This window comes from Rhodnius prolixus, unplaced genomic scaffold (assembly GCF_049639745.1).
Source record: "Rhodnius prolixus isolate KJV_2025 unplaced genomic scaffold, Rpr scaffold_11, whole genome shotgun sequence".
NCBI classification, from domain to species: Eukaryota; Metazoa; Arthropoda; class Insecta; order Hemiptera; family Reduviidae; genus Rhodnius; species Rhodnius prolixus.
In genome coordinates this window covers 14299300-14326400 of record NW_027411625.1, presented here as the reverse complement: position 1 = coordinate 14326400, position 27101 = coordinate 14299300, and the positions used below count along the sequence as shown (strand labels likewise).

The 27101-nt window shown below is 35.0% G+C and overlaps 1 protein-coding gene across 3 annotated transcripts in view; it reads left to right on the top strand.

Moving 5' to 3' along the window:
- Positions 1 to 26342, top strand: part of Dscam4 (Down syndrome cell adhesion molecule 4) — a 211187-nt gene extending 184845 nt beyond the window's left edge. The window contains exons 6-38 of one of the 3 annotated variants that reach the window (XM_074138486.1): positions 2149 to 2298; positions 2427 to 2547; positions 3218 to 3396; positions 3955 to 4227; positions 4667 to 4826; positions 5774 to 5925; positions 6231 to 6341; positions 6812 to 6973; positions 7820 to 8104; positions 9909 to 10028; positions 10525 to 10698; positions 12110 to 12257; positions 12413 to 12561; positions 13500 to 13631; positions 13788 to 13955; positions 14443 to 14630; positions 14966 to 15140; positions 16773 to 16919; positions 17083 to 17241; positions 17985 to 18124; positions 18220 to 18376; positions 19031 to 19182; positions 19996 to 20116; positions 20765 to 20863; positions 20941 to 21126; positions 21308 to 21601; positions 21857 to 21997; positions 22808 to 22960; positions 23128 to 23294; positions 24200 to 24278; positions 24566 to 24754; positions 25006 to 25195; positions 25278 to 26342. In XM_074138486.1, coding sequence (XP_073994587.1) covers positions 2149 to 2298; positions 2427 to 2547; positions 3218 to 3396; positions 3955 to 4227; positions 4667 to 4826; positions 5774 to 5925; positions 6231 to 6341; positions 6812 to 6973; positions 7820 to 8104; positions 9909 to 10028; positions 10525 to 10698; positions 12110 to 12257; positions 12413 to 12561; positions 13500 to 13631; positions 13788 to 13955; positions 14443 to 14630; positions 14966 to 15140; positions 16773 to 16919; positions 17083 to 17241; positions 17985 to 18124; positions 18220 to 18376; positions 19031 to 19182; positions 19996 to 20116; positions 20765 to 20863; positions 20941 to 21126; positions 21308 to 21601; positions 21857 to 21997; positions 22808 to 22960; positions 23128 to 23294; positions 24200 to 24278; positions 24566 to 24754; positions 25006 to 25195; positions 25278 to 25464 — 5408 coding nt within the window. In that variant the 3' untranslated portion in view covers positions 25465 to 26342. Of the gene's footprint in view, positions 1 to 2148; positions 2299 to 2426; positions 2548 to 3217; positions 3397 to 3954; positions 4228 to 4666; positions 4827 to 5773; positions 5926 to 6230; positions 6342 to 6811; positions 6974 to 7819; positions 8105 to 9908; positions 10029 to 10524; positions 10699 to 12109; positions 12258 to 12412; positions 12562 to 13499; positions 13632 to 13787; positions 13956 to 14442; positions 14631 to 14965; positions 15141 to 16772; positions 16920 to 17082; positions 17242 to 17984; positions 18125 to 18219; positions 18377 to 19030; positions 19183 to 19995; positions 20117 to 20764; positions 20864 to 20940; positions 21146 to 21307; positions 21602 to 21856; positions 21998 to 22807; positions 22961 to 23127; positions 23295 to 24199; positions 24279 to 24565; positions 24755 to 25005; positions 25196 to 25271 lie in introns of those variants that run through there. The other 2 variants (XM_074138485.1, XM_074138487.1) reach the window with 2 other exon arrangements.
- Positions 26343 to 27101: the final 759 nt, after the last annotated feature.

Below are 27101 nucleotides of genomic sequence, written 5' to 3'. Positions count from 1 at the left end.
TAAGTTGTCTCACCAGATTTTTTGTTTAATTTTTATTTTTAAAAAAGCGAACATTATGTTTTTAAACATTGTTAGTCACTGGAAACCTTCAAAGAGAAACATTGCTAATTGACACCGTCAGCGTACAGTGACATGTGGAATATATACTATATAAAGAGGTATGTTCATGCAATAAGAAAATAGGCCACGATAATGTTAGAAAAAGGAAAATGTATTTAACAGAGTGAGAAAGATGGAGTTGTTAAAAGAAATTAGTTCTCGAGAAAGAAGAAAATTCCACTTGTTCTTGTGGAATTAAGTAATATGCACAAATATACAAGCCAAGCGATGCTATGAAGAAAAATGCAAATTGGAGGTAACGTGGTGCAAAACAAGACCCTCAAGCAAATGGAAATTTCTCCAACTGAGTGAGCTGTACTAAGGGGCTCTCTTTTTTCCTCTTTTAGCAACTAATGCAAATTTTCAAATCATGTATTTTCGAAATTGAGTTTTGAACTATATATGAGTAATAAAACTTATATTTCTGTCATATAAATGTTACATATCTGCTACGATTCTCTCGTTTTCTTTATAACTTCATTATAATTGCACTACAATGTTAAGGAAGAAGCCATGATAGCCAAGCGGTTAGAAGCGCGACCCGCAGAGTTAAGATGTATTGTGATACTGAGTTCGATTCCCGATCTATAAGCCTTGGATTTTATTTAGCGGTTAATGATAGAAAGTTGTGGTAAAGTAGAGTTGCTGATCGCCTCCGTCCACGACACCTAATTTGGTAGTTGGAAGTAAAACCCATCTGACAAAAATGAGCATTAATTTTTTTAACGTGAAGGACAACCTTTTACTTTTATTGGGGCTTCGAGTACATCAGAAAATAAGTCGAAAGTACAAGAAAAGAACATACAATGAATCATTTCTGCAATACGGGTTTACTTTTAATAATTATCGCGAGAAACAAGAACCGCTTTGTTTAATCTGCAACGAAACTTTTGCTAATGAAAGCATGAAGCCCACAAAATTAAAAAGGCATTTTGCAACGAAGCATCCTACCCACTCAAATAGTCAGTCAAATATTATGAAAGACTTTTCAGAGATTCAAAAAAAGAAATACTAAGTTTTTTGAAAAATATGATACGGTCCAGGAAATATATTTATTACATCCTACAAAGCACCGTTTTTAACAGCGAAAGCGAAAAAACCTTTTACAATTGGTGAGGAACTTGAATTGCCGGTAGCAGTCAAAGTTACTGAGTTGATTCATTGAAAAAAGTGTGCAGATGAACTGCGTAAAATTCCATTATCACATGATACAGTTTGTAAAAGGATTACAGAAATAGCTGAGGACTTGTTTCAACAGATAATGGAAAGAATTAAATAAAGCCCAAAATTTGCCATACAGCCAGTATAATCGCCCACTAGACCCTTGTTCGATCCTCCATTGGGATATTTAATGCCAATTATTTCTATTTAAACAATAGCTTATAATTTTTTTACTGTTTCTCCTCTGTGGGTATTACATATGCTAAATGATTCAAACGACTAAGAATTTTGATTGTCTCACATTACACATTTTTATTCTAATTCCAACTCAATCACAAATAATCGTGCAGGTCTGTTTTCTCTATTTTAGATATTGCTAAATTGTGCATGATAATTGTAGAAGTATATTTATAGTTTGGTTGTTTTTCTGTTAAAATTGGATAAAAAGTCTGTTTTTTGTTTTTAAATTCTGATTTTTTGTTTTTGTATTTTAGTTTATTATATTGATTGTAACTGTGCAACCCTTGCTACAACTGTAAGTTTACAAGCTATAAATAAATAAAATGAATAATACATTACTCGGCATAACCCATGTTCCTGAATCCATTTTAAAACAATTCTTCGAAGATTATAATTATTTTATTTATTCTATCTTTAAGGACTTCCAGAGCAAGAGTACGGCCGTCACCACTCCTTCCATGTTGCTTGCCGATTTACCACTAAGTTAAAGACCTGTTCACCAATTTAAATAATTGCACATGTGTATCTATCTACTTCTGATCTTGGGGCCATCTGTGTAAATGTGTGTTCATTTCCACACTCTATTGCAGTCCGAGAAATTATCTAAAGTCAATTCAAAATCATAATCATGACAAATTTCTCCCGCAGGTGGTAAATATGCTGTAATGAGCAACGGAGATCTATACGTATACAAAACTAACCCATCTGACGGTTACAAAAGCTACGGATGCAGAACTGTACATACTCTGACTGGAGAGGTTCAAACTAGCAGCTATTCTGGAAGAATTATAGTCTCAGGTCAGTGAGCCTTTGCAGAAAAATATATGCCAACTGCTCACCCTAAACATTAGCTAAATTTGTTATGTTATTTATTTACAAAACATTAATACGAATTTATTTTTTACATAAGTTTCGTTTGTGTGCAGAACCTAAAGGAACCGTCCAACCTAGGATTCGTGTCGAGAAGCACAGCCGGAAGAAGGTAAAATTTGGCGAAGACATAACGCTACCATGTTTGGCTCAAGGATATCCACTTCCTACTTACAGGTTTTCTACCTCTTTTTTGTTTTTAATAATTTTTGTTGTTTTAATGGTTAGGGCGCGTGAACATCTGAGATCACTGACGTCCTGGTGATGTTTCTGTGTACTCCCAGTCTCAGAAATGCCTCTCTTGTCTCAGAAACAAAGTAAATAACAGTAATCAGTACAGTCTCTAGAGAGGGTGCATCTAAGAGCAGTCAGCTGGACTCAAACCCGAGACTTTTACGTGGAAGTCAGCATTCTGAACCAACCTTAAAATATCTGCCAACTCCCATGAGTTACCATAGGATAGTCGCCATTCTATTATGCTCGACAGGTATTCTCTCTCAGTGAGGGCTGGGTACGCCATGAGCAGTAATTGCCGTTTCTGGGGTTATTATTTTTATTATTATTATTCAATCGCTATACTTCCCAATGAGGAGTGTCAAAACATACGACATGGATGATAAAGAGTGTAGAGGTAGCTAATGTTTGCAACTTTTTGGGTTTAGCGAACCCACAGGTAAACTCTAACTTACCATCGCACCATTTAATTTACACTTACAAACGCCTACATTCTGTAGACAAACTCAACATATCGTAAGATGTGTTGAATAACTTTAAACTTTTTAGATCTGAGTGGATTAGCTCGCTACCTGTAGTACAGTTAATATCCAAATTATTTTTTTATTTCCAGGTGGTTCAAGGAAGAAAGCGAGAAACTATCTCCTGTACTGAATTCAGACAGGATACGACTGGACGAAGCAGGACTGTTGTACATCTCGAACGCCCGACAAGAGGACCACGGCAAGTACATCTGTAGAATAAATAACTCAGTTGGAGAAGAGGCGGCGCAGGTTTCACTGGCTGTTATAGGTAAATTTCTATTTTTTTTTAATAAACCATTCGAGGTCTTAAGCGTTTTTAAGCTAAGAAACGACTTTCTACTGGTATAATTTTGAGTCGTAGGGCACAAGATCCTTCTATTCTTGGAGACCAATTATGATCATAAACCCTGAAATGTTCCAAGCACATCTTACGAGCCTCCCCTAAACCACCACTTTGCCTACCTGGAATTATCGCACCATTATAACCTGAGAATCGTCTTGCATATCTGAAGATGTTTGTGACAGCTGATTGGTAAACTCCAATATGCTGCTCTTCTTTGAAAGAAAAGCTGAGCATGAGTTCAGAAGTATATGAACAACCATTTTACCCACCCGATTTAGCCATGTTTCACTTCTAGCTCTTATTAAAACTTATATTTCATTTGAATGCTTGAGGTGTTCAAGTTTATACAATAAGTCCTATTTAGTTGCATTTCTTTGCGCAAGCAAAGAACTTCGAGCTCAAGAAAAAAATTGTATTAGTGTCAATTGAAAAATCAGAAATTGTAATCAATAATTGAATTTTGATCTTGATTAAATTTTGTAGCTCCACTTACGGCTGCAGTCATACCAGACAATCTATTGGGCGAAATCGGTTCAACAGCATCGCTATCATGCCGTACTGGAGGATTCCCTGTGAATCGGGTAACCTGGTACCGTGATGGCCAGCCGTTGCTCACAGACAGTCACCTCAGGATATCCACGAATCCAGATCGTGTAACCATCATCAGACTAGCCAAAGGTGACAATGGCATGTACCAATGTTTCGTGCACAACGAGTGGGACATGGCACAAGCTATTGCGGAATTGCATTTAGCTGGTTAGTATGATTGGTGTTTTTATTACTTTATTTCGAAGGTAATCGAGGAATTTAAATACTGATATTTCGTTTAAAGATAAATCCCGATTCAAAGCTCGGCGTGCTGCTCTTTTATAGCTTCCATCACAGCTACACTGTTCGGTGATGGACAGTCTTGTCTATCAGGAGAAAACACTGTCCGGAGCTCCTCTGAGAAGGCTCCGTATATCATCACTTCCTTTTTTAAATAAACATTTCCTTAAATTAAATTTATATACATATATTGTACATTACATTTATGTTGCCGCATCACTTTTCAACAAAAGTACAAAAATTTTCTTTTAAACAACTTTAAAGAAAATTGGGTTACTATAGCTACATAGTTGTCAAAAATATTTTCTATTCAAATAATTAAAACTACTTAAATTTTTTATTGAAATAATGATATTACGCACTTCAGGAGGGGGAATAGCTGATGTCAGTCCTGAGTTGATTTACTCATTCTCCGAACAAACCTTGCAGCCCGGGCCTCCGCTGTCGCTTAAATGCGTGGCCACTGGCAGTCCACCACCAGTATTCACATGGACATTGGACGGGTTTCGAATCCCTGAAAGTACGAGGTGAGTACGCATTTCAAACTTTAAAGCGTTGCAATGATGATAACAAAGTCTTCAACGAAATCTTTTCTGTCATTGGACACCAATGCCTGTATGTACGGACTGAAAGATTACAAAAAAAAAGCTCCTGCACTCTCGTACAAAGTTGTTGAATTTTCCAAAATTAAATGAAATTAAAAAAAAAAAAACACATATGTACATTACATGAACCGATACAAATGCCCGGGGTAAAAGAAGTATAATGCTATCATTATTCTGAAGGAGTATAGCCGAGCTTTATAGCTTGCTGGAATAAAAATTTTTGCAATTTGACCAAAGCAGACAATTTTTTAGATCATTCTAACTAGTTGTTAAAGACTCAGAATTCATAGAATACCAAGTGGTGAAAGATACCTTTTCTAAAATTGTCCTTTTGCACCATACAAAAATGTATTTTGATTCCTTGTGCAAGTATTTTGTCACATGTCTTTCCTGCGGTGTGTTGAAGTGTAAGTTCTTGCGCCATTATTTCACATCTTCCTTTACTCTTGTTGAAAGTTATAGCCTGCACTACCAGTTCTACCGCAAATGCACGGGTACTTTCGTTTGGATTTTCACTCGACTAAAGCGTACCTAAAAGCCTGGTCAAGTGACATCTCTACATAAAGGCCGGTCTCCAACCTGGCTTTCTTTCCAAGTAATCTGTGAATATTGGTTAAATTTGAACCTATACCGGGATTGTTCCCAAACCTTGGACACCTTTTCTCTTATTCCACATAGGCGCATAGCTTAGAACAGCTGCATTCTAACACTAAAATACTAATATTTCTTATAAAAGTTGGATGCATCCATAAAAATTTTGCAGTAGAACAATGGTTAATGAACAGTGCTTACAGTCTTATGATATTTTTAACCCCAATTCTTTAAAATCTCTTAATAAAATTATTCAATTGGTTCTATTTTTTGGGCAGATTGCTGATGGGACAGTATGTAACTGTAGAAGACGATGTCGTTAGCCATGTTAATATATCCGATGTGCAAGAACAGGATGGAGGCGAGTACGCTTGTACTGCCAACAATTCCGTTGCTCAGATAACCCATAGTGCTAGAATTAATGTTTACGGTAAGTAATAAGATAAGTCTCTTGACATTAATTTGTTTAGCTAACAACCAGAAAGTCTGCGTCTCAGATAAACCTAAGCTGGCTATTTAATAAGCGTCAGCAATCGCAATTACTGTATACTTGGATATTTTGTTTAAAAAACAGCTCATTGATGAACATAGACTTAGGAGCAAAATGAAACCTTCGGAGAACCCAGAAACTCCACTAACTGCGACGAAATCCGATCATAAGTAGACTTCTATTACAGATATAGTGCTAAATATCGCCCTTATCTTTGATAATGCCCGTAAAATTTTGTGTTTCAGGCCTGCCTTACATTCGAGTGATGCCGAAAGTGTCCACGGTTGCCGGCTCCGACCTAGTCATCAAGTGTCCCGTGGCTGGCTATCCCATAGAGTCTATAACATGGGAGCGAGGTATTTATTGATTGATAAAAATATAATTATGAACATAACGAATGGTTAGCGTTAGCCAGAAATAATAATAATTTTAAAAAAAAACTTTTATTGATAAGCTTCATTCAGAAATTTATTAATTATGGGTGTGAGAGATATTCACAAAATCAAGAATTTTCAATGAGTAAAAAATACAAATGAAAGAAAATGTAAGACACTTGTTGTTGATAATGGCGTGCAAGTTAATGAAATATGTAGATGGATAAATGGAATGCCACACTACTTTTACAAAAACAGATTAAAACTTTTAAGAAACTAACTGAAGTTAATGTTCAGTAGACTAAAATTCATAAGCAACACACGAGTAATCATTTTTTACTCTGGTTCAATTGGCAGATCCTCTGATCCATTGTACTCATGATCTCCAGTGTATTATTAACTGCCAAACGAATAAATAAGTTCTTAATTAATTTTTGTTTTTATACTTCTAGATGGAGTTCAATTGCCAGTAAATCGCAGACAAAAGGTTTATAGTAACGGCACGTTGGTGATAGAACAAGCCCAACCTAGCGCTGATGTGGGCACTTACACCTGTCAAGCGCAGAATCGTCAGAAACACACGGCCCGTAGGGATGTCGAAGTACATGTTTTATGTATGTTTTGGAGAATTTAATGATGTCCAATTTTTAATGTTTCCTATTCAATGTGCAATATTTTAAAATCATACCTTCCGCAAATAAAAACTACAGACTTACCAGGGTTTTTGTTCAATGGCTGTTTTGCCAGAGGAAAAGAAGTATTTTAGAAATTTGCTGTTGAATGCTTAAGAAATGCTAAAAGAATCTTTATTTATTTTTTCGCTTTCTATGGATACATAGTGTTTTTTTCATAAAATGTAGGCAGTAAAGTGTTAGATGTGAAGAAGAGTAGAACTAAATTTTGCTGGGGTTGTAGATAAACCCAATATTTTTTCGCTATGTTCATTATTTGGTTCTAAGGCTGGGCTTACCCAACATATTTTTTTTATAATATTGCTTTTATTAAATTTTTATAGCTACTTTCAGCAGATAAATACATCTATTGCACATTACACGATTTCCATTACATTACGCTCACTATGAATTGTAAACTGAGCCTAACGACTACTTCCTGTTTACCAAAATCTGTGTGTAGTCACAGCCAGAAGGCACACGTAAAATTCTCCAATCCAGAGAAACGAGCTGCTTGAGGCGTTGGGAGTTGTAATGCAAAGAAGGCTTGCCTCCGCCTACCTTCCAGCCGTATTTTTGTTGCTTTCCGTATTTGGTACATATTTCAGTAGAAAACGAAAATGAATTATTGCTGAGCTCAGAATCAATATTATTGGTTGCAATGATACCTTCAGGGATGTCATGATCCCCGCAAAATTTGCTTTCCACTTCTTTTGTTGGGGACACATTTATTAATCTTAGTACTTTATTTCTTAGATTATTTTCTAATTACTGGTATTCGTTTTGCAGTACCGCCAAAGATACTACCAATGCACGCTATGACAAACTTACTTCGTGAAGGAATGCGAGCAGCAATGACGTGCCAAGTACTGGAAGGTGATTTACCGTTGACGTTCAAATGGCAAAGAAACGGCAAAGACGATTTAGGGCCGGGAGCTGTGGTAAGACGTCTTGATGAGTATTCAACCTCGTTGTTTATTGAAAAAATTGCCGCCTACCATTCTGCCAACTATTCTTGTATTGTGACCAATATTGCAGGCTCTGAAACGTTTACAGTACCTCTTACAGTCAACGGTAAGTCGCATAGTGCCTTAGCTGGTATCACTTAAATAACACATAGATCGGGTAAAAGTATATTCAGGACTATTATATTTTGTTTTGGGTATATTTGGTTTTTTTTTTTGACTTTGGATTATTTTGGACATTAAAGGAAGTGCATTATGGGGAGTACAGCTTCTTCCTTTCCATTACCCCCGCGACAAGCTAAAGAATGATTAGGTGGACTTGGCTAATTTATTTCCTTTTATTCTTCTTTATTTATTACCTTCTTCTACGACACCTGAGAGGACTTGAACTGAAGTATTTAGTTCAAGAATCAGCCACTGGATACTATATTTCCAAGCATCTTTGAGACGGTAATTCACATAATAGGAAATTGCATCCAGTTAAGCCTTGACAGGAAATATTGCAATCTGGAGAAATCCTATCACCAACCAGACTGCCACTAAAGCGCTCAGATAACATATTTTAACCCAAACTTACTTCAAAATGTCTTGGCAAACTCAGTTTCCTGGGCTAGAAAAAAAACAAACTTATTTTTAGTGCCAAGAGTGCATTCCCTTTAAGTACCCGAACCCTTCGGTGGGAACCCTTAGACTCCTGCCTTCTCCAGAAAGTTAGGCGAGCTAAGCTCTGGAACGACCTCCCAGGACTGAGACATGCGAAGATCTGTGTGAGCAATTATGAACTAAAAAGATCTAAGGGTGGCTTTGATCTGAGCCAAAATAGGCTGTGTGTACCTACGAGTTTTCTCATTGAGCGTAATTGAATCGGTGGGTCCCTGAAGAAACAGTTCTAGGAGTTTTGTACCTAAAAACTCTGTGGGGAGAAAGTAGAGACTCCGGTACACTTATTAACGGACTGCGATACACTTCAAGAAATTTCGAAAGAGAACTGGATGCTTGGCAGTTAGCAGGTGCCTGGTGGTTGGGATATCTTTTTTTAGAAACCTGTTGAGTCTGAGACTTCTCGAATGTCTAAAGTTGGAGTCTATGTGATCTATGTAGATCAAGTGACATGCTCCTTGCATAAACACTGTTTATGTTAAAAATATATTAAATACATTTCCATTCATTCGATTTGTTTTATTATTATTCTTACATTAAAAGAATTAATTTAATGAAAGTTTAAAATGCAATAGTTTACTCAAAAAGCTACTACATATAAAAAGCAAAACCATGAAGAAATTTTGATTTTATTTCACAACAATTAGACGCAAATGCTGTTGTTAATATTCATCGCATACTTTATTAACTTCATGAACAACTTTGAAATATTTTTAAAATCCTTAATCAACAAATAATATGTTTTGAAAGTTATACTACAGATTAACAGCAACATTAGCGGGATGAGATTAGCTATGAGGTTAGCATACTGGACTCCCACGCGAAGGTCCCGGGTTCGAATCCAGCTGCTGACCGTTAGATTTTCTCTTCCTAGGAGCTTCTTACAGCTCACTGTCCGGTGATGGACAGTGTTGTCTGTAACGAGAGAACACTGTCCGGAGGCCGGCAGTGCACTGAAAAAAGCTCCGGGCGCCAATAACCAATAATAATAATAATGTTAACCAATAGTCAATAATAATGTTGACGCGCCTTAAATCATAAAAAAACAAAAACACCAACATGCCCTATTTTCCCTCTTTGGAATTTAAGTTCGCAAGTACTTAGAGCACTTGGTCACCTAAAACGATCAATAAAAATATTTTTTCGCATTTATTCAATTTTAGTACAGACTTTTGTCAAGTTGGTATCCCCCAATTCTTACTTTTTTTAATGCTTTAAATATTTGGAATCCTCTTTTAAATTTCTTTTTCTAGTCCCCCCCAGATGGGTAATTGAGCCGATGGACATGAACGTTGTCCTGGGATACGACATCATGTTGGAGTGCCAAGCGGATGGATACCCACAGCCAACAATTATCTGGCGAAAAGCAGTTGGTAAAATTATTTCCATAGAGCTATATTACCGACATATAAAAAAAGCTAGTTTAGAATTTCTATCCGTCATTGAGTGCAGAGCTAGTTCAAAATATAGAGGATTCGGTTTTCAGGGGCTTAGCTAGAAATTTTTTTCGGTACAGTTTTAAGGTAAATTTAAAAATTTATGAGAAAGATTTCCGTAAAGTGCCAATGAGAAAATCATGCTATAGCGGATAAATCTAAACCCGCTTCTACACTCAGCCCACCAATACTTGTTTCAATCATGATAAAAAAATAAATAAAGAGATCTTAAGAAATACTGCCTTTTATATTTTGAACCATCGCATGTTTTTTAGCGTTTGACAATCGTCTTAGCGAACAGTCTTTATACACCCAAAACACAGGCAAACGCCAAGAAGCCGGTTGATGGACCTCTGAGCTCTGAGTTCGCCACTTTTCCAAAACTATTTTAATTTGGTGCATTGTAAAAGTTTTATTCAAAAAACAATTTCAGGTGACCCACATGGTGAATACAAAGATTTCTTGTATGAACCAAATATCAGCTTCTATCGTAATGGTTCGCTGAAATTCTCCCGGATAAGCAAGGAAAGCGAAGGACACTATCTGTGTGAAGCAAAAAATGGGATATCAAATGGTGTTAGCAAAGTGATACATTTAAAAGTGAACTGTAAGTTAATTTATTATTATTATTATTATTTTTATTATTATTATTATTTTTATTTTTATTATTATTATTTTTATTTTTATTATTATTATTTTTATTATTATTATTATTTTTATTATTATTATTATTTTTTTTTTTTTTTTTTTTTTGACGTATCAACAGCTGAGGTTATTAGCGCCCGGAGCTTTTTCCAGTGCACTACCGGCCTCCGGACAGTGTTCTCTCGTTACAGACAACACTGTCCATCACCGGACAGTGAGCTGTAAGAAGCTCCTAGGAAGAGAAAATCTAAGGGTCAGCTGCTGGATTCGAACCCGGGACCTCCGCGTGGGAGTCCAGTATGCTAACCTCATAGCTAATCCCTTCCCTTTATTATTATTATTATTATTATTATTTTTATTATTATTATTATTTTTATTATTATTATTTTTATTATTATTATTATTATTATTATTATTATTATTATTCTAGTGCTTAGTGGTGGTGACAACAAACGTGCATTTTAATTTAACTATTTCTAATATTTTCCAAGTTGACAAGAAAGGACGATTTCTGTGTAACCAATAGAAACTTTATCGGCAGTCCCTGAGCCTTTACACTATCTATTGTAACTTTTAATTAAACCATTTGTCGATCGGATAAACTTCAATGCGGTCAACTAAATACATCCGTGTACAATAGGGATATCAGTTTGATTACTTTATCTAAATTTATTGGTTTCTCAATAATCATTGGCAAGATCTATTAACTACTTGTACCGCAAACTTAGTTTTAGTCTCATATGACGTACTGACAGACAATCAAGACGATAAACTCTCACGTTCGTAGTGAAACGGTCGCTTGAAGACCATTTTAAATGCTGTTGAGATTGTCTCAAACCTTTCGTGAAGTTCATAGAGTTCATGGACAGTTCGGAGAAGGTGCATGAAGTTGGATTGAACTTATTAATGGACAGCTAACGTAAAAAGTTGAGTTCGTGAGTTTGGACGTAACAAAATGTTAAGTACTAATTCCGTATCGTCAGTTTCTTTATTCTGATTTATCTTTAATCACTTTATCTTTATTCAGGCCGAGCAACGACTCAAAGCTGTCACAATGATATTGTAATTCCATCAAAAAAAATTCGCCTTCGTTTGGAGGTTTTAACGTGCCTTCTTTACTAAGTTTTTATTTTATGGTTATAAACTTCATATGTGTATATAATAAATAGAAAACAGTTCAAACATTTAAAAAAAAACTGAGTCGAAATAGTGCCTAGACTTTGTCAGTGAAAAATGAAATGAAATAAGAAGTTAGAGACAGCTATTAAAATTATAATTCAAATAGTCAATATCTTGCTGCAGATTCTTTTCCTAAAGCAACGAAGAATGAAAAAATTGGATGAGTTTTTCTCAGATCACTCTTTGTTTTTCAGCACCAGCCTATTTTGTCCAAAAGTCGAAACAGCTTTATATCCAAAAGGGCGAACAGGCACATGTTCAATGTACAGCAATTGGCGATACCCCAATTAGCGTCATGTGGAAAGTTGGACAGCAGAAGATTGGTGAAGATTTTGATCCTAGGTAAGCTGTGATAGTTCTTAAGTTCATAGCTGAGTTCGAGTAAATTAAATAATGAGTAAAGTTAGCATGAAAAGGTCGAGTTAATTAATTAATTAGTTAAGGTCGAAGAAATTACGAATTTTTCAAAGGCCCGTATTTTGTACATATATTTTCAGATTTGCGGTAAGGGAACAATTATTGGATGAAGGTATGGTTTCTGAATTGGGTATATCTAAAGTTACTAGACATGATTCTGGCATACTTTCTTGCTATGCAGTAAATTCATTTGGTAGCGATGAAATGAAGATACATTTAATTGTACAAGGTAAGGGAAATTTTGTATCTTAATTTATTGAAGTTATCCAATTGGAGATAACGATTGTGCATTAACACAGGGCAGTAACAAAAGTCTATGTATTTTTCAGCTAACGTTCAGAAAGGAGTATTGAGGGTTTGCTTGCTTACCTATGTGTATCATGTTGGAATTGTAGGCGACTATTTTGTATTAATTGAACCCATTTGTAAGCAAATGACTCTTATCCTTTTATCACCAGCTATCTTTGTAGAAAAAAAATTTATATCAGAAAAAAGGGTCATAGGCAAAAAAGGAAGAGTTGGAAATGACAAGTGCTAGATCTGGACTGAAAACTAGATCACTAACTTCCATTCATAATTTATTCAATGCTTTTTTCAATCTATTCTAGATGTGATGCTAATACAAATGTAATAGTAGAAAAGTAATACAATCTTACTTCGACGTACGTTAACGAACAGTGGTACTGTACCGTGTGCAGATTACTCAAAAGAAAAACAACTAAAATGTTCGTTTGTATTGGAAAAATAAACTCGGATTTTCGTTTTTGAATTAAAAAAAACAGTTCACGCCTCTCAATTAATCATAAATTTCCCTTCCTAGTATAGAACCTAGCTGATGACTCCCATGATTAGATAAAAAAACTAACATGCGACTTTTCTCAAAAAAGCTTTTACTAGTGACTGCAATTTTCAGTTTTTGTGATATGCTGGTCAAACAGAGGAACAGTCCAATTTGTAAAGAAAAGCTTTTTATTAATGATTGGGTCTCAAGTTGTGTATTCCTGCTAAAAACTTGAATTAAAAATATGTATGAATGCAATACTACCCCTCATGAGGGGTACAAAAAAGTTACAACGAAGAGACTTTATACTTTATCGTTTTCATTGAAAAACTGACCAATCCATTTAATATTTAAATCACTCAACTTTATTTTATTTTTGTTTGTAGAAATACCAGAATTGCCAAAAAATATTCGTGTAATCGACCAACAGAGTCGATCATTGCAGCTCAGTTGGACACAACCTTACACAGGCAACAGTCCAATCACTAGTTACATCATACAATATAAACTGGTGTCAGGTAATGAATGGCAGCCATTAAAAACAGTGGCACATTTTCAATAGCTAGTGAATTGAAAATGTGCCACTGAATGCTTAATAAAATTGTTAGAAACTTTAATTATTAAAAAAATAATGGCATCTTTCATTAATTGCCTTGCACATGAAACATTTCTAGAACCGTGGCATGTAACTCCAGCTAAGGTTGTAGTGCCAGGCATACAAACAGTAGCTACTGTAGCTTCATTAAATCCAGCGACATCGTATCACTTGAGAATACTAGCTGAGAACAAGCTCGGTATCAGTGAACCAAGTGAGGTTATACAAGTGACAACACAGGAGGAAGGTACGAAGTTTTGATGAAAAAATATCTTTATTAGATAATTGAATGTTTATTTTTTTTTTTAAAAAAAAAAAAGGTGCTATAGGAAAGGTGAAAAGAGAAATATATTAGTAGCACATAAACTACACCGTAAAGGCAGCCACCGAAATGGGTACTTGCCAACTGTCCTTTAAAATCCTATCTGATATGTCGATGTTGCGTTTTTTCTGTGAAACTATGAAGCAATAATTCATCACGAATGCCCTACCCGATGGACTTTCCATGAATTCTCTAGACTTTATTGGCAACAATTAGATAAATTTAAATTTAAGAGATATGGATTTTACTCCAAAATAGTTCAGCTTTGGTCAATTGCAAACAAGTTTTGATCCAGTAAGATACTACCTCCGTCAAATTAATTTTTGAAAAAGAAGAAGAATTGAGGGGATTATACTTCTTTTATCTAGATTTTGCTCCTTCTGATTGTGTAATTGTTTATTTTCTTTTACAGCCCCTTCTGGTAAGCCATGCAATATTAAGATAGAAGCGAAAAGTCCTACAGAACTCTTCTTAAGATGGGAAGCTCCGGACAAGGAAACCTGGCATGGCAATTTATTAGGTTATTCAGTAGCCTACGCAGAAGTTTCTTCCAGTTCAAATTTTGTAACTGATACACAGATTTTGGTTACCCAACAGCCGGTATGTTCATTTTTCCTTTTTTTTCTCAAATTTTTCGTCATCAGTTCAGCCTTATTGTTTTCTGAATCTGGTTTTTTAATTTTAAAAATATACCTATCTTCTAAAAGATTGTAGCTTCATCATGTCTCTTGCTTCTCAAGTCTTCCTACTTTTCTTTGTGTGCAATGCTCGGATCACTATTACAAGAATTATTATAAACTTTGGGTTATAAAACCTCTTATTCCTGGCGATAAAGATCCCACACAACAAATTGGGCTCCAAAAGAGAAATATTTTATGGCATAACCTGTAATTTGTGTTTTTCTTAATTTTATTTTTAAATTGTGTTTTTACCAGTCAGTATTCCCTGAGGTGCGAACCCGCACGGTAGAAGCGGGTCCTCAATACAGTGGCCAGCTAGCTATTGAAGGTCTGGCACCCTTCACCAGCTACCGGGTGACAATCAGCGCGCTAAACAGCCGAGGTGCGGGACCAGCCTCTGAACCAATACTGGCCAAAACAAATGAAGGAGGTATAAGAAATTGGCAACATTATCCAAATAAAATTGTAGAAATTAAGAGAAAAACATACATATATGACCTACTTTTCATTTTTGACTATTAATTTTATTTTTGTACTCTTGCGTGGACATTGGAGATAGAAAAGAGACAATTAACTCTAACTAATGATTTTGCTTACCTGAACATCACGAATCTCGCGAAGAAGAGAAACTGTAGGAAAAGACTTAATAATCTTGCTGAGAGGAGAAATTTCTGAGATTCATGGACGGATAAAAAACAACATAGAGCTAAGTTCTCTAAGTCGCTATGTGGCCCCAAGCCAGTTTTTAAACTATTAAGAGTCATTACAAAATTTTGTGAGAGGGATGTCAAAGTTTGAAGAATTAGAGAATGATAGAAGTTAATTAATAGCCGGCAATAATATGCTAAAACAATTTTTTAACGGTTCCGCCTTTACTTTAATGTCAGACCAAGATTGCCCGCTTTGTCAAAAAACTAATTGTAGATCCCTTACATCATTTGCTTTTATATTGCTCGAGTAACTCTATTTCACGCCAAAAATTTCTAGAAAACTATTTTATACTTGCCGACAGTGAAACAAAATTAAAATATTTCCTAAATATTTGCAGTGTTGAGAAATTAAACTCCTTGTTTTTGTTTGTTCTTGATTCAATAGAAATGTTTAAAGAAGCTAAATCTTTATAATATCAGAATACAGTATTTAGATTGTAACGTACCACATAATTTATGCTTCGTAAATGGATTTATGTTTGTACTTTTAGTAAGCCATTAAATGGTATCACTTAGTACTAAGATTTTTTCTTTATTTTGATATATGTGCTTTTTTGGATTTTTGTTTTTCTTGGTTTTCTTGTTTTTCTGTACCAGACTCAAATGTACAAGTACAAGATCTTTCTTTAACAATAAAATATTTATATGTCTATGTCTAATTAATAGAGGTTATTTATTTATTTTATTTTATTTTATTGTGGTCTTGTTAATAAAGGTTTATAAGTGATTTTATAGGTAGCCTCAAAGTTTTGCCTTAGTTACACGAAATTAAGAGTTAGGTAGTTTGCAGACTGGGCGCACTTGAGTGGCCTGATATTTGCACAAACTACTCAGCTGGCTAATTTGATGAGGGAGTTAGACAAATGATTAATTACAACAAAAGTCAGTGTTTCCCTTTCGGTGATACTAGTTATTTGTATACAAGCGAGATATAATCTAGAATATAGCAATTTTGGAGCTCAGGAGCACCTTACGATATTGTGGACAGACCGGAACGCTGTTTGGAAAGGACAACCATTAGGGTTGTTGTTTTTCTGAAAACGGTCGGGGTGAGGGAAAATAACGTCCACATCAGGCTCAGGTCCTTTAGCAACCCATTAATAATTAAAATCTGTAATCTATGATTCTACTTCCTATAATACCATTCTTAGGCCGCACTGTTTGGTGAAACTCCAGGGAAATATGTAGCAAGTAATTGAGACATTTTTCATCCACAGAAAATTTGTTTCACCCGAATGTACCCTATCATTCAATTTTGGTTTTAAAGTTATATTTAGGCAATTATTTTTATACGATGATTGTTTTTAAAAAACTTGGTACGACTTGTGAAAGTTAAGGTGTTTTCCGTTCAGTGCCTACAATGCCGCCAGAAAAAGTGAGCTGCAGCACACTATCATCCGTGAGTTTGGAGATCTTCTGGGACCCTCCGCCGACCGAGGGAAGAAACGGCAACATTCAAGGATTCAAAATCTCTTATTTCCCGGACGAAGAATGGTTCAGTAAGCATTTATTCAAGTAAAAATATTGTCCTTTAAATATTGCTATCGTTATAAAATATTATATATAAAAATATTGACTCTACATCAGAGATTCCAGTAGACTCCACTGTCTGATGGTAACATTAATTAAATTTTACTTAATATATACAAAAAAAAATTCCAGTTGAAAAACCGGAAATCGAGTCTAAAAAGAGTACTACCACACGTACCACATTGACGGACTTGATGAAGTTTACAAACTACAGTATCTCAGTATTGGCTTACACTCAGGCAGGTGATGGCGTGACCAGTCAGCCGGTCTACTGCAGAACTGCTGAAGATGGTAAGTTGTGCCGCTATAACTATCATCAAAAAAGTTATTGCTTTTTTTTTTTTTTTAATTTGAACCTATTTGTGAACTAACATCCCACACCTGGGGTTGCTTTGTTCGTAAACACCTTCATACCTCCCGTTTCATCTCCTTTATTTTTGGTTGGCTATAACAGAGTTCAACCTTTTTAGATCGATTACGCTCCTCTTACTGGTTCCAAATAGACCTTACAATATCTGTCTGGAAGATACAGAGATATTCCATTCCTACCCTCTACATGTAATTCGTTTCACCAAGTAAACAGTGGATCCCTCAGCAGAAAAGTAGATAATCTAAGAGTGCAGGCTTTGGCTGTAAACTGGAAGAGGAATAAGCTAAAAATTCAAATCTTCCGTTACTGATTGCCTTTCAAATTCTTTGTACTGCGTAGCAAAACATTCTATGGTCTGTAACCTGTTTAAACTACGGTAAGTACTACATGGTCGCATACATCAACTTCTTTCTAATCAATTATGTATAAAAGTTATCTATTAATAAAAGGTAGTTTTGTTTGTTTAAAATGTTGACCAAATTTATGAAGGATAAATAATTTATGAATATACTTATATAACTGACTACCTCTAATTTAGACTGGAGATGAAACCTGGATGGTCCGAAACGTATAAAAGCTATTTAAATATAATTTTATAAAAACTGAATAATCATTTATTTGTATACATACTCATTGTACTTATTATTTGTTTGGTATGTTACAGTACCTTCGGCCCCGGCAGACATAAAAGCAGTTATGAGTTCTCCGAATAAGATTTTGGTGAGTTGGTTGCCTCCTGCAGAGAACAACGGCCAACTGATTGGCTATACATTTTACATGGGCATCATTGAGAATGGTAAGGAGGTAAGCACAAGGAATTAATTTAAGCATCATCAAAAATGTAGTGTATCGTAGTAAAAAATCGAAATTAAATTTGTTTTTACTAAATATTTTTCTAGGGTGGTACACATAAACATGAACTGAACCCCAGCATAGAATCGCATGAGATAGCTAAGGTCCAAGATGGAATAACTTACCAGTTCTGGGTGACCGCTTCCACGCGCATGGGAGAAGGAGACAGTACTAGAGTGGTCACACTTACTCCACTTTCAACCAGTAAGAGCAAATTACAGAGAAACCGTTCTTTCAGTTCCTCCTTTTTGAATAAAGGACACCTAGAGAAAGGATTGGACGGATGGAAAGGAGAACGTGGCTTATGTAATCATATGCGGTGATTCCGGGTTGTGTCCAGCTGCTTGCCCTTAGATTATCACTTGCTAGGAGCCTCTTCGTTCATAGTTTTGTGAATTCACTGAAATGAAGGGAAATTACTCGAAGGCCGGCCGAACACTGGAAAAGGCTCAGGGTGAGAATGACCTCTGATGCTGACGTGCTATTGTTAAAAGCAATAAATAATAAAGAATAATGGGCATCTCTAATAGCTTACCTAGGGGCTAGGCAAGTGCAATGAAGAGCGATGGGAGCCAGTAGTAATGGGTAACTATTCCAGGTGCCAACTCACTCCTCCCCTATAATGTCCTTCCTAGATATTTTGAGTAACACTTCTGGTAAGTATAGGCTGACTAGGCGTTATTTCCAGAGCAAGTTAGTGTATCATTCCCATACATCATTCACTTTTCCATATTATATCATAGATAAATACGATATAATTAGATTCTGTTTATCCTGGAAATAGATCATAAAACAAACTTTCTTCTATGTCATTATATATGCCACAATAACAATGTTTGTTTTCTTTTTTCTATTTAGTTGGTGCCAAAATAGTGTCATTTAGTCGAGAAATAGTGACACCATGGAAGCAAAATTTAACATTGTTGTGCCGATATGTGGGTATACCTGTGCCAAAACTTGATTGGAAAGTAGGAGGCAATACACTCAGTGCTACTAACAACAGATACTTGGTAAGATCTTGTTTGGTCTATTTTATTAGTGTCAGTCTTCTGCTGTATTTTTAATGTTATTAAAACCAATTATTCGAAGACCAATCAGAAGATTTAATGAAAGAATATAACAATTAGATATTTGAGTGTTACAAAAATCTGTTCGTTTTTCATGTTGGAATAAGAAAATCTGGTGTGAACACTAACACGTCTTTCTCTTACTAATATTCTTAAAGTTCGAACTAAAATTTTCTTCAATCTTCAAACGTTTGAGTTATATTTAATTCTTATTTCTTTGGCATAAATCCACCAACTGATGCTCACAGAAGCACTCTTAATCCAGTTTGGGGGGAAAGAAATTCAGTAACAGTTGGAGATTTATGTATTTGTGATCACTACAAGTAGTTTCAATAAAATCGCAGGAGCTATTTGCGAGAGAATATTAAAATACGGATAATTCGATTATGTAAAATAACATTACCGGTCAGCCAATATTATCAAATTTGGAAGTTCAGTCTCGAATTTGATTGTGATGTAATTGATGATTGATGATTTGACAGTAATGAGGCATTTTAGAGAAAAACAAACCAATCACCCTCTCATTAATTTAATTTTGCGGGAAAAATATTTCAAACATAAGTTATAGATGTACGTATGTACAATTAGCACACCAAGTTTAAAGTAAGTCATACGAATAGTTGTTGAGTAAATTCTAAAAAACTGAAAAATTTACTCAGTAAAGTGGCACTTCTGAAATTATGTTATATAACGAAAAAAAACTTGGTAACACTTCTAAAACGAAAAAAGTTCTGTATTATCAATAATTTGTGGCAGGTGAAGAAAGATGGTTCCTTACTGATCCGAGACGTGCAGTACGCTGACAGAGGTAACTATAGTTGCAGCGTAGGGAATCGCCACGGAGAAGATTCTATCTACTATCTTCTAAAAGTTAGAGGTATGGAAGTTGATTAGTCGCTTCTTCAGGAATTTTGTTCGCCCTGTAGGTAGCCATAACCTAATTCACTAAAATACACTTTCAGTCACAACCTCATCACCCATACAATAATAAAGAGAAGGTTTGCAGAAGTAGATGCTGATGTCTGGATCTACTACTAGTTTTAGCTGGACTCATGTAGAAAAACACTAGCTCATTACTACATACATTCACTCTCACTAACATATTCTATAAATAACCGATGTCTACTAATTCTATGTTCAAACATTAGAATTTAGGAGAGCCAAAGTTGTTCTTTTAGGTCGAAGTGGCTCGCTAACAGCCAATTTCAGTTCACATCTAAGGACATCTAGGGCTTTTACAGAATTTTTCAGGCAAATTAAACCAATTCCCAATAATACATAAACCTTTCTTAATTGAATGTCAAATAAAAAATGTAATTATTGCTAAAATATTGTTGTAACATTATTGAAAAAATACTAATTAACTTGAAAAAGGATTAATTTTGTTGAAAGGTGTTTAATTTGAGTTGAATTGAATTAATTCAGTTTAATTGGATTGACTAAATTTTTAATTTAGTTTATTTGAAATGATAAATTGTTTATTTTGTAAAAAAGAAAAAAAAGCTTTACAATTTTATTTTTTCAGTGCCCCCAGATCCACCTGTCCTAACTATTATCAGTTCTGAGGCCGATAGTATTCACGTCAAGTGGACGACATCCACCAACAACGGCATTCCTATTTTAGGTATCCATTTTTAAGGATAAAATTTCTAAATGCTTCCCAAATAACGTCATTTACATTATTTGATTTACTTCTTTCAGGTTTTGTCATCAACTACAAGCGAGACCATGGGGACTGGGAAGAAATGCAAATTGGTGCCAGAGAAAGCTCATTAACGTTGTTACATTTGTGGTGTGGTACCAGATACCAGCTGTACATGACTGCTTACAACAAAATTGGCACCGGACTGCCGTGTGACATAGTAAACGCTTACACTAAAGGAACACGTACGTGATGTATATGTTTGTATGTTTTTTTTTATGTTTTTGAATCTTTAATTTAATAATCATTCTGAAGTTAGTTGACTGTACGATTCAACCGGCATATCTGCTGTTCAGTCTGCAATTTTAACAAATTTGTCTGTTTTTCTTTTCCATTCAGTAAAAATTTATTGTTTTAATGTTACAGCTCCAGTTAAGCCAAGCAGTTCGCAACTACTTACAGTAAATTCTACGGCCATCACAGTTTGGTTAGACTCCTGGGGAGACGGTGGATGCTCTATTTTATACTTCATTATTGAATTTAAACAGTCCATTCGATCAGACTGGCTGTTACTATCCAATCACATACTGCCTACTGAAAGGATCCAAACTATCGGCGACCTAATTCCCGGCACCTTCTATCACATTAGAGTTATCGCTCATAATAATGCCGGTTCTAATGTTGGACTCTACAACATCACTACACTAGCGCCTGATGGAAGTAAGTACGCAGTCTGCCACACAACTTTCTCTTCTTGCAATTTATACACTAGAGTGCATAAAATGTCTGTGTCATTAGCCATTTGAACCCATGGTCTTCTCACACAGCTAGCTTTTTTGAAGGCGAAAAATTCCAAACGTCCCGGTTTCTACTCCTCGATTTTTGTAAATTTTTGCCACGTAGAAAGTAGGTCTGAAGACAAACAGCTATTATTCACAGTTTTTCTTTTCAATACGAGTAAATGTGCGATTACAGGTCTGGTGTATCCAACGATCCTGTCTAGCTCGGACTCTAGTATTAACAGCTACATCAGCATGAAGGTAGTGTGGTGCGTGACCTTCGGTATGCTGGCTATCTCCTCCTTCATCATGGGCTGTGTCTACGTCCGCAAGAGAAGTAACAAACCAAACTTAATTCTTTCTTAAGTGACTATTACCATCAAAGAATCAAATCAAAAAATCTATATATTATTAATAAGTGTAACTAAGTTTTCAAAATTAAAGGAAATTGGTTGTCCGGATGTGCCATTTTACTATTTTCAAAAATGGCTGCAACAATTTATTGAATCATCACGTTGTGGTTACATTATGGTTTGGTTTTTTGGTTTCTACATTTCACGTGAATTTGCAACTTTTATTTGAAATATTTTTCAGGGAAGATTTGATTAATGGCATCTCTGAGAGTAAAGAGAAGGGTAGGTTTCTTCTAAAGTGCTATTTGTGTGCAAAGTACTCTTGTTTAATTTGATGAAAGTACTATTTTGATTACTTCAAAAAATTTTAACTACTTGTTACCCTAGTTTGTGTTTGATGCTTTTATTAAAAATAATAATAAAATTTAACCTTTATTAAGCAATTTATTACCGTAGTTTTGAGCAGTTTGAATTATTTCCAATCATGTCGTCTTCTTCGGACACTTTAGTACGTTTATATGACCATTTTACATCAATTTTCATACAGATGCAAATTTTTTACTTTAGTTTTGCCAGTTTTCATTTCAAGCAATTGGGATTATTTTTTAACTTATTCTTACCAATTTAGATTTTTTGTTTCAATAAATTTAATATATTTCTAAGATACATCCAATTTAGCCTTTTGACTCATTTTAAACAGTGATTCCTATGCATTATGTGAATGACTTTTGTACCCATCGTCATGCTTGCATTGTTTTACAATATCCCAGTAATCCTTATTTTATTAACTTTAGAAGAATCGATGAATTGTGGCATGGGTGAATCGCCGTCTGTGGCCCAGTTGCAGAATCAACAGAATCGCGATCAACAGTACGCAGTACACTTCACACAACAAACTAATCTACCAACTAATCTTGATTCAACAGCTTTTAAAACTAACACCCCAGGTGAATAGTTTTTCTGTGTTAGTTACTTTTCGCTTTTGCATAACTGTAATGTTGCTATTTATATATCTGTAACGGTCAGAAAAATGTATAAATATCTTTGAAATTCTTCTGTGATTTTTTGGTTTCTACATTTTACGTTACTTGACTTTGTCTCCTTACAATTTCAGAATACATAGAAGACGTATGTCCTTACGCTACATTTCAGCTGGCCAAGCCACCTTACACGGAGAGCACTTTCAGTGGAAATGTGTATAGCGGTCCTTACCATTCAGTGCGAGGCTCCTTTGTCTATCATGATCTGCCATCCAACGCTGAAACCTACAAATCTAGACATGTGAGTATGTTAGAAAAAAATACTTATTCAAGCGGAATCTCCCTAAATATATATATATATATATAACCACGATATAAATAGATAAAATATAAAAATAATAATAATAAATTATGGTGATGGGTCGCTGATGATACTTTTTTTCACATGATTGTTCCGGCAAAGCTATACTTTTGGTAAAAGACGGACGTTCAGCGTAATATTTTTCACTTCTTCATGCCCTTTTGTAATATGACAGAGCAACGTGTTAATATCAAGTTCTGTTTCCTACTATTGTAGAATATCAGCAGGTAAAACTGTCGATACGCTATGAAGGGCTTGCGAGGAGGACGCTTGGAGCCAGGCAAGGGTTGTCGAGAAGCTGGTTTCCTTATTTAAAATGCGGCCAATATCATTAGAAGAGGAAACCCTGATCAGTCCTCCAGTTCGATTGTGAATATTAAACTTGATTGTCAACCAACTCTTCTAATTTGATCACTTGTTTAGAAAAGGGAAGTTCATGGGGTCTTAATTTTCAGCTGAAATTTGGCAGTATTTGAAACACCCTTGCCTGGCTCAATGTTTCCACCATAAGCCTTCTGAAGAATAGCAATATCTCTGACGCTGATTTCACTTACTGGAAATAGAACTGGTCTTAGCACCTTGCTCCATAAAACCATAGAAAGCGTTTTACGGAAAAGTACTTACTGAACGTCTTAAGTTTCCTCAAGAACGTCGCTTTGCCAACTGCTCCAGAACAGTGTCAGTAAGAGTAGAAAAAATATATATCTATAAATATATATAGAGGAAGTATCGTTACTTTTCGAAACCCTCTTATAATTGTACACAATTTTTCAATGACTTTAAAAGAACAAGCCAACACTTGGCGAAAGAAGTCAAGACGATAAATTTGTTGCCTTTATTTTTAGATAAAAGAACCTGAATATACTAAAGTTCGAAGAAAACCTACAGTAAGGTTACGAGATCCACATTCTGCTGAAAGCCAAGGTTAGATGTTTTTAATTTAACATTTTTAGTTACTTTGAATATGTCGAGAATTTTTTCTTTAAGCGCAGCTTAACTCAAAAAGTTGCACATACCGGCTACCACTCTACTATGTATACAATATGGTTATTTGTGGCTAGCAGTGCAAGTTTTGTTTATATTTTTAGGCTGAGAAACACAATACGCCAAGTTGCCCAACATGTGGCTTATTCTACACTTGTAATAGCGTTGCCTCGCATAATTATGCGATTTGACTAAAACATTCTATTGTACATTTTGTTTTATTTTAGAATCCGATAATTTGGGAAGTACAGATTCTGAAGTGAAGAAGATATTAACTCTTCACTTGCCGATATCTGAGTACGATACTCACGGTAGCGACAGCGATATCGATGCGCAAAACGCGGCTAGTACGCAAGAGATCGTACAACCATTCCGCCATTCGCGAGTCAACAGAAGCACTTCAATTTTCTTACAAGGTAACCACTCTATAATTATATTTGGTTATATAAGTGCTGTAGATGGCTGATTTCTGCTGAATAGCTTATTACAGCCTTATCTACTTGATACCGTAAATAATTAATTATAATGCCTGCCTGATTAAGAATATCTACTCTTCACCTAACCCTAATTTTACTTCTTGAAACCAATTCTAAAAATTGAATTTCCTTATTAGCTTATATTTTATAAATTTATTAAAATGTGAAAAATCTGTTCTTTTTTTTGCAAGATCTTAATACAACCGGAGAAGGATCGAGCTCTTCATCGGAAAGATCTCCGACTAGTACTCGAAAAACTTGCCCTCATTCTCGAAAATTAAAAGCCAAACTAAATAGCAGCACTTCAAATAATAAAAAATCACTTATAAACAAAAGTACTTGTAGTGTTTACGATAACCAGTCAGAAGAGACGTCATTTTGGTGAGTCTCAAAATCTTTGTCATCCTTCATTTTGGTATGTTTTTTTATATAGTAAATAAATCTATGTATGTTTAAGTTTCAGTGACAGAATCTACACACCATGTAGCAGTAGATATTCAGAACCACGATGTCATTCCCGCGAGCATGTACTGAACGAAATTGAATGCGATATAAACAAACACGGCGGTGGTGTCAGGCGACTTTCTAAGAGTAGTGTCACAGGTCCATATCGTCTCAGTCGGGAATCTACTTTTCAAATTGATGTTTAAATGTGCCTTCCATTTGCTTTTAATTTGATGAACATGCATTTCTTGGTCTGATGTTTAAAACAAAACTTTCTGGAAATCAAAGTTAAGAGCTAGTTCCCAAAAAGAAACACAAAGGGGGTTTGTTCCATTGGTAGATGAAGACCTAAAAGAGGATGCTCTAGTTTGTAACTAAAGTCTGCGCTGTTCACCTTCCGATTCTAAAATGGTTAGCTATTCATCTATTAAGTTTACTGCCGGAAACAAAATTCCAGTTTCATCACAGACGCATACATCATCTCTCTCTCAAGTCTTTCTACGAAGCTTTTTTCCCCCTCTACTTCATTAATGTCAAAAGTGGCGTTTGGGAAGTAACTTTATTTTTTTTAAAAAAAAAGGGCCTCAAAGTCGCCAGAATTTCGGGTTTCTGACCATTAAAATAAAATTTAAAAAAACGCATAGGTCTCTTCATAAGCCAACAAAACATGTCCAAGTTTTTCTTAGAGGTGATCAAGAAATTACTAGTTGAAAACTGACCCAGGAAATGCCTGCTAATTTGTACAAAGAAATTTCGTATAGGGTTATTTTACTTTGAAGGTTCTATCAATGTTATATGTCTAATTGTTTGAATGTAATGTATGTTATAACATTTAAAATAATATATGAATAAATCTATTTGTAAATGTGTATTATAAATTGTGTACAGGCAGCGTTTTTTCAAAAACAGTTAAACAGTTTTATTTTGTACATATTATATATATATATTAAAAAACGAAACAAAACGCCAAAAAAAAACATTTGTTATGAAATTTTTATTGTTTTTGTTTCAATTCAAAAAAGAATAAAAATTTGTAATTTAATTTGTTTAAATACACTGAAAGAACAGAATTGGTGAACGCTTATTCATGCCTCTATTTATTCTCTACCTGTTAGAATTTTAAAATTTTGTCCAATGAAAACTTGCGTTTTTGTCAACGTCTCATTAATCTTCAAACTCTGTGAAGTGTTCCTATTATGTCTTATATTATATCCCTTCAAATGGGCAGTTGAATTGTAGAGCACTACTTAAATATAAATGATCTGAAAAAAAATAAAAATTATCTGCTACCACACTAGCAATACAAGCCGAGCCTACGTGCACTACTCAACAACCCATATTTCAGTCACCTACGATTCACAGCAGTACGAACTTTATAGGAAACTGCCTGATCTTTTTATTCCGTCAGTCTATTCGGACTAAAGACCTTGAATCGATCTCTTCATCACATCCCAAACCATGGATGTTCGAAATTTAAAGGTGTCTCTTCTTTTACATCACAAACTTTACAAAGGGTAAAAAATAATAATTCTCATTTATCCCCTTCTCTTAGAAGTCTTTTTAAAACAAAGCAGAAAATCCTACTAGGAGCTCAAGAGATGTTTGTGAAAGACTCAACGACTTTCTATCAGCTCTATGTGGATCAACATTCAGCAATTTTAAAGCCCGTCTAAAAATGTAATGCTATGAAGCCGTCTGTTTTTGAAAGCTAGACAGACATTTGCCCAGAATAAAATCAATTAGAATAAGATTCGAGACTTATAAATGACCTATCACTCTAATCAGGAGAATATCGTTTTATAACATAGCTCTTCCTGTCTTCGTAATCTACGGGACCACAGTT